The sequence below is a fragment of the Carassius carassius genome, chromosome 38, assembly GCF_963082965.1.
Source record: "Carassius carassius chromosome 38, fCarCar2.1, whole genome shotgun sequence".
In the NCBI taxonomy this organism is placed as follows: domain Eukaryota; kingdom Metazoa; phylum Chordata; class Actinopteri; order Cypriniformes; family Cyprinidae; genus Carassius; species Carassius carassius.
In genome coordinates this window covers 25399956-25410945 of record NC_081792.1, presented here as the reverse complement: position 1 = coordinate 25410945, position 10990 = coordinate 25399956, and the positions used below count along the sequence as shown (strand labels likewise).

The 10990-nt window shown below is 36.5% G+C and overlaps 1 protein-coding gene across 4 annotated transcripts in view; it reads left to right on the top strand.

Annotated features, from left to right (window-relative positions):
- The first annotated feature begins 2445 nt into the window (after positions 1-2445).
- The window catches only part of LOC132119634 (voltage-dependent calcium channel subunit alpha-2/delta-3-like), a 40620-nt gene continuing 32075 nt past the window's right edge, over positions 2446-10990 (top strand). For 3 of the 4 annotated variants that reach the window (XM_059529774.1, XM_059529772.1, XM_059529771.1), the window contains exons 1-3: positions 2446-2952; positions 3716-3797; positions 10094-10210. In XM_059529774.1, coding sequence (XP_059385757.1) covers positions 2825-2952; positions 3716-3797; positions 10094-10210 — 327 coding nt within the window. In that variant the 5' untranslated portion in view covers positions 2446-2824. The remainder of the gene's footprint in view (positions 2953-3715; positions 3798-10093; positions 10211-10990) is intronic. The other variant, XM_059529773.1, reaches the window with a different exon arrangement.

Genomic DNA, 10990 nt, shown 5'->3' with positions numbered 1-10990 from the left:
TTTATTTTTAGTTTAAATAGAATTTTTATGAATTTTAGATTTTTAGAACAGCAAAGTCTAAGCTTTGAAATGAATGGCAAAAGGAACACAATTTACTTAATTTCACCCTGTGTCAATGCATTAAGTTTTTATAGTATATTATTGTTGTAAACATGCTCCCAGGCGTCTGTATCCGTTCATAAAGGTGTGTGAATGCCTGCTGTGTTTATTACAAGAGATTTTTTAAGAGGTTCTATGATTAGCTGTGCATTGTGTCTCTCGGCACCTCCAGTGCCAGATGTCACATTTGCCCAGTACTATATTTGACCCGCTAAGAGTTTTAACTTTCATTAAGACGAGACAGATTACTGTGTATTTGGTGTCCTGCATTAAAATAGACATGAGTGAACTCAAGAACAGACTAACCGGATTTGCTTCAAGAGTTGTTAAAACTAATGCTTCTGTCTCCAGAAAGAATACTTATAATTACTTAATCTTATTGTTGTCTTTGTCATTCTGACCCTATAAGCACAGGTCACCGGTGAACAAAGACTTCTATTTCTGGATTTGCATCTATAGCTCCATTGGACATACTGTCAGGGATTACAATTTAAAATGGTTTTCTATTTAAACATAGCCTATTTTAAAATGGAATTTATTCCTGTGGTGCAAAGCTGAATTTTCAGCATCATCAGTCTTCAGTGTCACTAGATTCTTCAGAAATTATTCTTACATGCTGCATTTGATTCTTGGGAAATATTTTATTATCAACATTGAAATCAATTGTGCTGCTTCACGGTTTTGTGGAAGCTATGCTATAAATGTCATCGTAGAGTGTAGTAGCAGCATTGCAGTAGGACAGTATGGCAAGTGTTCTTCAGTTTCAGTCACTGCTGTTTCTAGCTGAGTCTGTAATGTATGATGCATTTACCAGCTAATCATGACTGCACAGAGACGCAGACTGTGTTCAGACAGATCCATCAGAGCCCATAGCACACTCACATGCAGATGCACCTCATCATTTATGTGCTTGTGGTAATTAGAGGAACAAAAAAAAAATGAGAATGAGAAAATAGCAATTAACTCCTGGATGCCATTGTTAAGCATCAGGCTCAAGAGGTCAGTGCTGTATAAGTGCCTGGTCATAAATCTCATTCACTTACTTTCTTTGAATACTTTCCTCTCTTTTATGGCATCTATTGATGAGGAGCAGCTATACTGCATCTGGCTGACTTATTCTATACATCAACGTATTTTGCTGTATACATTAAAGGAATAGTTCACACAAAAATGAAAAAAAAAAATGCTGATAATTTACTCACACTCAGGCCATTCAACGTAGAGATTTTGCATCAAGTAGGGGAACTTGTGGCCTAGTGGTTAGACTAGGTTGTGGGTTTGGGTCTCGGGCTGGCAATACCACGACTTAGGTGCCCTTGAGCAAGGCATTGAACCCCCAACTGCTCCCCGGGCGCCGCAGTATAAATGGCTGCCCACTGCTCCGGGTGTGCGTGTTCACTTTGGATGGGTTAAATGCACAGCACAAATTCTGTGTATGGGGAACCATACTTGGCTGTATGTCATGTCACTTTCGCTCACTAGATGAGTTTGTTTCTTTTAAGTTAAAACAAACTTCACAGCTTTTTACTACACAATATCTTAATTAATGGACTGGAGTGGTGTGGATTACTTGTGGATTATTGTGATGTTTTTAACAGATGTTTGGACTCTCATTCTGACGGCACCCATACACTTCAGAGGATCCATTGGTGAGCAAGTGATGTAAATACAAAATTTCTCCAAATCTGTTCTGTTAAAGAAATAAACTCATGTACATCTTGGGTGATCTCATGGAGTGTACATTTAAATTTTTGGGTGCGACCAGTGAAAAAAATGAAATATGACAACTGGGACAACACCATTTGGAGGACAGAAATCTTGAATATTTTTCTAATTTTGGCAGTTTTTAGCTACCTGCTCGAAACCATTATACAAACACTCTGATTTTTAAACATAATTGGACTTTTGACTCATTCTTACCTGTATTGAGATATAGCCGTTTGTGACAACTACCCTCAGTTAAATAAACCAGATCAAAACAGTTGTAACTCCAATATGCATAATCATGCACTGCTGTTAGGCTATGAAAATTAACCTTTTATCAGGATTAATAATAATGTTTAATGTATATAGAAACTGTAATATTATATATTTTTTAAAATCCTAATAAATTATTAATATTTAAGTAAATATACCTAATCTCGAACCATATGATCCACCACTGCTTGATGCAAAAACATCCCCAAACGGAAGAATGCGCGTTGCCGGGGGAAAGTTTCGCATCAGCTTCTCTCGTGTGCGCGCTCGCAAGAGGAAACAGCACTTGATCTCCTTCTCTAGATTTCATACCTCACTATCTCGATGACTTTCTAATCGCTTTTCCTCTCCCTAAACTTCTGCCTTTATTATATGCACCCGCCCCGATAGTGTCGTTCAGCAGAATATCAGCAGCAGCGCAAGTAGTAGCTAGGCTAGTTAATTTGTTTATAATCAGCTCTGAGAGAAATACTGCGTGAACAAAATAAGCATTGAAAACTGTTTTTGTTCTCTACACCCCTAATGCACGGATAAAAAGCAAAGATTGATGACGAAGAGGTCGTGGAGTGTGTGACAGCTGGGCGGAGAGACTGAAACTCCGGAGGCAGCACGCGCGCTGGGGCGGGCAGATGTGCAACTGAATCGGCGCTCGGTGCTGTTTTTGTAACCGAGGGGAGAGAGACCGAGAGGAGGGGGGAGTTCTAAAGGGAGCCCGAACCGCCGGTTCCGTTGCAGCTCGAGAATTTTTATGGAAAGGATGCAGCGGAACCGGAGAATTCCTCTGATGCACGCGCGTTGCTTCCTCTTGTGTGTGATGAGCGCGTGCTGGACGGCGTTGGAGGTGCGGGGGTCCCAACCGGAGATCCCCCTATCTGTGTGAGTAGAAGAGCATGCGTGAACAATATAAAGAAGAAGCCATGATAATTACATTCAACCTATTTGCATGTGTATAGAAATAAAGAGAGGTTAAAAGTGTACTGCAACTAGATTATAAAAGTACAAAGAATAGATGCGTTTACAATTTATGCATATTGCATTGAATATAAATGCATGCCAAATATAGAGAAGCCTTAGTTGTATTTAATCTATGCACATTTATAAAGAGAGAGGTTAAAACTATTATTTATAATGGCTTTGTTTGTATTTTAATTGTGTAAAAAGATAAATGAAAGGCTTTTCTTAAAAAAATTATGCACATTTTATTATATTTAAAGGTATGCAAAACATAGAGAATTAAAAAATATTTAAAATATAATCATAGGTATACTTAGAGATAGGTTACAGCCGTGCTTTGTGATGGTTATTGCGCTATTGTAATATTGTAGTTATTTGTGCAAATATGAGAGGCTTTTATTATATGTGTACATTATATGGAAGTTTTCACTTTTTACAGTGTAGAAGGAAATTAAGAACTTCTTTATTGTGGAAATAGAGTAACTGAGAATCATAAAGAATGAAAATATGGATTAACTTACAAACCCCCATGCTCATATAGAATGCAATGATTACAAACAGTTATTGCTTATTAACTTATGTTAACTGTTTTACTCCTAATCTATCTTTATATTATTGATAATACTTTTAATGATGGCATAATGTGTTTTAATTTGAATGATTAAATGGGTTCTTCCACCAACAGGGTGAAACTCTGGGCTTCAGCATTTGGTGGTGAAATAAAATCAATAGCTTCAAAATACTCAGGATCTCAGCTCTTACAGAAGGTATTCCCCCCACCTCTCTCTCTTTCTCTTTCTCTCGCACACACACTTGCATTGGCACACACACCTCTTCTTGGCTCATAAGAACACAGATGGCTTTGGCTTACAACATCCAGGTGTATAATCTGAGATGTGTGTGTTAGCGAGCAGGAGAGGGAGATTTGGATAAGGCCCATTACACTCGGTTTCTTTCCCCCCGATCTATCTTTTGCATCGAAACACCTGTGTAGGACTAGCTGGAATAGACAAATAGAATAATTTAATAAATGTGTGCCTCTTTATAAATGACAAAGGAGCATCTGATTATGCACTACACACTTAAGCCACATGGTGGCAGCTGATATTATGAACTGAGTGCTTCAAATCTTTTTCTGGTCATCGGGTTAAAATCTTTGAGAATTAAGGCATTTGGAGATAAATGTTGTATGTTTTTAAATGATTAAATAAGTCATGATGTTCTTTTAAAAAATTAGACAGCGCATAAAGCAGTCACCACTTAATGCCTTAATACCCCCCTTGTGTTATTATTTTTTTTTAAATGTATTTATTCATTCATATCCATTCATATTATGGAGTCTTTTTGGTGTTACATGTTGTAGATGGTTTATATTTATGCATTAACTCAATGTTGATAACACTATATATATAAAAAAAAGCATGTACACATTGCAATATTCATATTTTATTATTAAAATTCATATCTGTGCTGATATGTTGCAGATAAAGGTCTCCACCTGGTTTCTTTGTTCCACTGTGCCGTGTTCTAGCTATTACTGCTGTTTGAATGAACTATGCGGTGGCGTTATATACTACAGAACACACTTCATTTCCTCTCGGTTTCTATTGAAGGAAAAACAGTGATGGATGTTTTGAGATAACCCTCTCCCTCTCTCTCTCTCTGAAGTATTAATAAGTCTCTCAGTGTTGGGGTGAGATAAGAGAACAGCTCTCACCATCAGTGCACATATTATCGTCGTAATTACCTCCTCCCAGAAAGTGTGTACGTGACTCTTTAACTGAACCAGCCCAAGTCTGTTTATAAAACAGCAGAAATGAATGAAACTCGAGCTTTAATTATCACAGCTGAGTTTTCATTGATGTTAGTGAGGTATATAAGTGTCTATCTAGGTGTCTTTCTTTGTGTGTGAATGATAGAGACAATAAAGAAAATGTAGTTATTTTTGTCTGCATACAATACACTGATTGTTTAACTAATGATGAGATTTGGGGTCTGTCTTTAGCTACAGGGCCCTTACTAACAGAAAAGAATCTATAGTGTAGTCAGAGCCGTGTTGTGTTATTCCACTGATCCGAGACCAATGTGGCTGATTTACCTTGCATAATTGTTAACAGAATTATTCACCCAAAAAATGAAAATTCTCTTTGTTTACTCACCCTAATGTTGATCCAAAACCATTTGCTTTTATGTTTTTACTGTTCAGTTCATAGTAACCATGTCTGTCAAGCTCTAAACAGACTAATGAACTAGTCCATATGACCCATATGCTAAACTCCAAGTCTTCCAAAGTCATAAAATAGGTTAATGTGAGAAACAGACTAAAATTTAAAGGGGTACTGCACTCAAACATTGAAATGTATTTACTTTTCTGCATGTCATTCCCAAATTGTATAACTTACGTTCTTCTGAGGAACATAAAATAAGATTATTATTTTTTTTGTCTATACAATGGAAGACAATGGGCTTCAATATTGTCTGCTTCCCAACATTCTTCATATATGACTATTATTATTATTATTAATGTTTTTTTTTGTTATATACTGATAAATCTAATTTTCCATTGTGCATATTAGTATACAATGTTCATTAAAACAACAAAAATGAAACATAATGACTTAATAGAATATTATCAGATATTGTCTACTGAAAACTCCATTTGTTCCCTGCCCCCCCCAATTTATTATTATTATTATTATTTATTTATGTTTTTTGGTGATTGCAAGACAAATTTGGCAGATGTGGTCACTGTAAATTGTTTAAAAAAAGAACTGAGTGAAGATTTTTTGTAATCAGTGCTAGGTAGATTATTTACCAATTATAATACGTAACTGATTCCAGATTACATCACATAAATTGTAGTCGATAAGATATTCAATTGATATATTTGTTCATCACATATATTAATACGTATAAACAGTAAAATGTTAAAGATTATAACATTTTCAAAGAAAGTTTAATGAGGGAGAATAAATTATGAAAGGTTTACTGCCATTAGGTAATGCAATCAATAAAAAAGTAATCTAATTATGAATATTCGAAAAAATAATGTAATTTAATTAGCCAAGTACTTTAAGTAAGGAATCTTGTTATCTAACCCAGATTACATGTAATCAGGTACAGTAGCACTGTTTATCTATTCTTCAGTTTCCCATGCAAAAATACAACATATCGATTTGGAATGACGTCAGGATACGTAAATAATGACACAAGTTTCATTTTTGTGTGACCAATGCCTTTAAGGTGAGGGTTTATGATGGAAATCTGTTCCTGGTTAAGCCATAGGCATCAATAATGGACTTGTTCTACTAAAATTTATCTTCATCAACCTACACGTGCACACATATTAACAGATTGTAAAATGTCCCAGCCAGTTGTGTTCTCTCTTCATTGCAGTTTCTGCGTATGTTTGCACTTTTTCCCATCATCCTGCTCAGTGGGCGTGACCGATGGGTGGGGCTCAGGGCCAATAAACTGTCTGTGTGAAGAGCTGGAAGCAGAAAGGGAGGGATGAGGCAGCAGGCCGGTTCATTAAGGAGATCGTTAAGAGTGATCATTAAGCTTGTTATGCAAAATTACCTGAATTTTACACAAAGGGGGAGAAAAACACCCATACAAATGCCACCCTTTGTTGCATTCAATTGCTGAAATTTCCACATCACCACAATAAAATAACAGACTGTACAAATACATTACCATTAAGCATCTTTACAGTGAATAATTTTGTAGCGTCTTGATAATATGATTGGAAAAGCTTGTTAATGTTCAGCAGTTTTGTCCTGGAGTCTAGGACACTGTCCGGGACTATTTCGCTACTCTGTTTTGAATCAGTGGGGTGATCATCAACTATTGATGAACGCAGCATTAATGGCTTTGATTATGGCTTTTTCGGGTGCCGGGATGGAGGGTGAGGGGTAGGGAGGCCGGACAGGCGTGAAATGAACTGTTCCGCCTCAATAACCCTTCATGGTCTCTCTCTTAAAGGGGTAATTTGCTGCGATCTGTGTGTGGGGGTGTTTGAAACATGTCGTGGGATCTGAAATGTGCCAGAGTGTTTTCATGCAATGTGATGTCCTGTTGTCTTGAAAAAAAAATGTGAGTGATACTGTATTCATGCTTATGCATTTTTGTCACTGGAAACCTATTTTTATCAGTTAGACCTTTTTTAAAGTTAAAAAGGAGCATCTGGGACTCATGTATGAATACCTTTTTTTCAGTTTGAATGGACTGTAAAGAACAGGTACTGGGATTTGATATGCAAGAGTGTGTTTTCATGCAATTTATGTCATGTTGCCTTTCAAAACAAACTTGAGAGATATGAATGCTTGTTAGTTTTTCTTACCATAAAACTGTGTGTGTGTGTGTGTGTGTCTGTGTGTGTGTTTGTGTATGTTTTCATGAAATTGATCTCCTGTGTTCTTTAAAAAAGACATGAGAGCTTTATGTCTATCCATTTTTCTCACTGGAAACTTATCAGATTGTCCTTTTTTCAAGTTAAAAGAACTGCCTGTTGGTGTGTGTTCTCATGGGATTTATGTCCAATTGTCTTGATAAATTATATATCTGTTTTTCAATATTTATATTAGGTCTTTATCAAAAAAGCTTTTTTAGAAGGTGCCTACTGGAAATGTTAACTTTTCATCAGTAAGGCTGTGTGGCGCACATTTTGTGAAATTTGAATGTGTTTCTTGGTGAATGTTAAATCCACGTTTCAATTAAGCCAAACTTATTTTTCATCAGAAAGGCTTTTTCTGAGTGGAGTGGTGTAAGCCTGCAGGCTAAGTATGTTTGAATGGTCTAATATCACAATGCCCGTTGAATGCGGTTGCTTCAGGTGTCGCTTGTACTGCAGACTCAGCATTGTCTGAAGTGTAGTTCATTATCCAGACTCGCCCAGGCCTGACAACTTATTATCTTTCTCCTGAATTCTGACTCCATTTCAATTACCCTCCAACAATGCGTGGCCCTTTCGACAAGCCCCACCCAGCCTCCCCAAAGCGGCCCACACACAATGGTCTGACTCCACCAATAATGCACACTGCAGTAGCAGTTCCACCAATTACAGCGACAAGATTGAGCTCGTTATCTAGAGAGGATTTGTCTTATCAGCCAATCAGAGAGGCCGCTGTCAGAGAGAAGCACACGATGGCACACTTATCTGAAGACTTGTGGCACTAACTCGAATGAGAACGACAGCTGTATTAACGCAGAGAAAATGCAAACCGTAGGTCATGGAGACTTGTAGAGGCCTCTTCTTACCGTCCCCTGTCTCTCCATCACTGTCTCTCACCATTTTTGTTTCTATTTGTCTCATCCCTCCGTCTTCCACAGCCACACATGACCACCTCCTTCAGATTTGCATATGTCTAAATGTCCCAGTTCATCATTATTTATTGATCCCAGACAAATGAACTTGACATGATGGACTCTGATCTGTAAAACTCCTGTTTGGAGGTATCACACGATCCATTAGACCAAAAGAAAAGATGATTATTGTTTCCCCGTTGCCATTATTAGCACTAGTTAAAAGATCTGGGGCTGGAGAGTTTAGTTTGAGTTTTACGTCTGAATTTGCTGATTTTTAAGATCTTTGAAGTAGATTTTTAGGACTTTCTTTAGATATAAACAAAGCAGAGGCTTTCTAATAAGATGTCCTTTGAGAATTTTTGAGATTCTTCTGACCACAATTTGACACACACACACACACACACACATACACACACACACACACACACACACACACACACACACACACACACACACACACACACACACACACACACAGCATAAATGGAAGTAAATAAATAAAATGTTCTGCTTTATTAAAGTGTTCAAATATGGATGCAGTGAAATTTGTTAATTTCTATTTGCTACTTTTTTTGTTATAGCATAATGTTTCCAATGTACATGTCTGAGATATTCATACAATTATTTTTGTATTATTTTTGTGCATGCATATTTGTATTTTGTATTACAGTTTTTTTCGATTGCTAAACGACAGTGGGCACAACTGGAGTCACATGTGCAAAACTCTTACTACAGTCTGCACAGCAGCAGTTCATGTGGACCAAACTCTAGTTCCTTTTTCATTGCTTGAACACAGTTTTCAAAACTCTACACACTTATCCCACGACTTTAACCACAACCTGCACAACACTGTGGATTTACAGCACTTTGTTCAAATGCTAACACACCGCTGTCAAAACTGTGAACCACACATTCAAAACAGAAGAGATTTCAAACACTGCTGATTGCAATTTCAGGATTAGCCCTGAAAATTATTTGTTTAAATTACAGTATGTACTTTTAGTTTCTACCTTTTTTTTCCTCATTACTGTAATTCTGTAAATTACTACAGACTATTGAAGGAAACTGCTAATTTTCATTTACCTTAAAGAATTGTTATGTTCTAAAAATGTAAATTTATCATGTGAAAGAATGTCACTCTTTTCTTTGAAGAAAATATGACTTTGTATGAAGTCACTGAAATAGTTCAAACTGTAAAGATGAAAAGCTTGTATTTTCTGTATTGGTGTTTGATGCTAGTGTTTTTCCTCTCAGTGTGTTCTGAGTGACAGTGTGTGTTATCTCAGTAAGCGTTGTGTGTAGTGTTTGGCTGCACTGAGCCTGTTTTGAGCCATGTGTTAAGAGTTGTGTTGCTTGGAATGAGTTTTGCAGGTGATGTGAACTGTTTAGCTCAGGTGACTGTTGCTAGTGCAGACTGTAGTTAGAGTTTTTCACATGTAGCTCCAGTTGTGCTCACTGTCGTTTAGCAATCGAAAAAACTGTAATTGTGCTTATACATGGAATACTTTTACCAGACAAAGCTTCATTAACAATATTTTAAGGAGCCTATTGTTTTGATGTAGGCTATTAATGACAGAAACATGCGTTTTATTTAAACGTATTTGAAGCTGTTTGTATTGTTTAAAGATATATATATATATATATATATATATATATATATATATATATATATATATATATATATATATATATATATATATATATATATATATATATTTCCACAAAACGCCATCTAGCATTAATTATTTCTCTTTAGAAATACAAGGAATATGAAAAATCGGTGCGAATAGAGGAGATCGACGGGGCAAAATTGGTGAAAAATCTGGCGCAGAATATGGAAGAAATATTTCGGAAAAAAGCGGAGGCCACACGAGTAAGTAACTGCTCAGCTAAAGAAATGCTCAGCATGCGACTTAGCATTTTTTCTTTTTAATCAGTTTGTTATTATAATGATTTGTATGGTTTTTCTATGACTTCTATGATTTTTGTACGAATTCGTTTGTTTCAAGTCAGCATTTTCCATCATTCATGAATTAGATGCTGCAGCTCCAACAGCTTTATTTATTACTAACGTTTAAAAAGCCTCTCGATTAAAGCTTCTCCCTTCTATATAGAAGAACGTATAGATTTTCCCGTTACAACCTGCTCGTGCCGTTATTCTTCAGAGGGACACACGCGGTCCAGGCTTTAATTGCCTGTGTGTGTGTGTGTGGAGTGTGTGGAGGAGATAGGCTTATCTAGCTCCTGCAGATACACACTGTCACTTTATGATGTAATGGAGTCGGTTTGCCATGAAAGGTAAAACCCATGAAATACACCTCATGCATTTGTAGCTTTCAACTGCATACTGATTTTATAAAATGCATGCGCGTATTTTGCCTAAATAAATGTAGCTACACCTTTGTCGGATTTGAAGGGAGTTGATGCAGTTTATACCACAGAAATCCAAGTGCATTGCAGCCCGTTTTATTTCGTTTCAAATGCAGGAAGACATAATTTAAAAATTGTAGTTTCGTGTGTGAATCCAGGGTGATTTTATTTTCGAATGTTTTTTAATGCCAAATTACGCTTTGCCTCGCGCAAATAGTTTATCTAACATAAGTAGCTAATTTTTAAACTAATGTTTTTTGTTATATAGTTTACTTGTTTTATG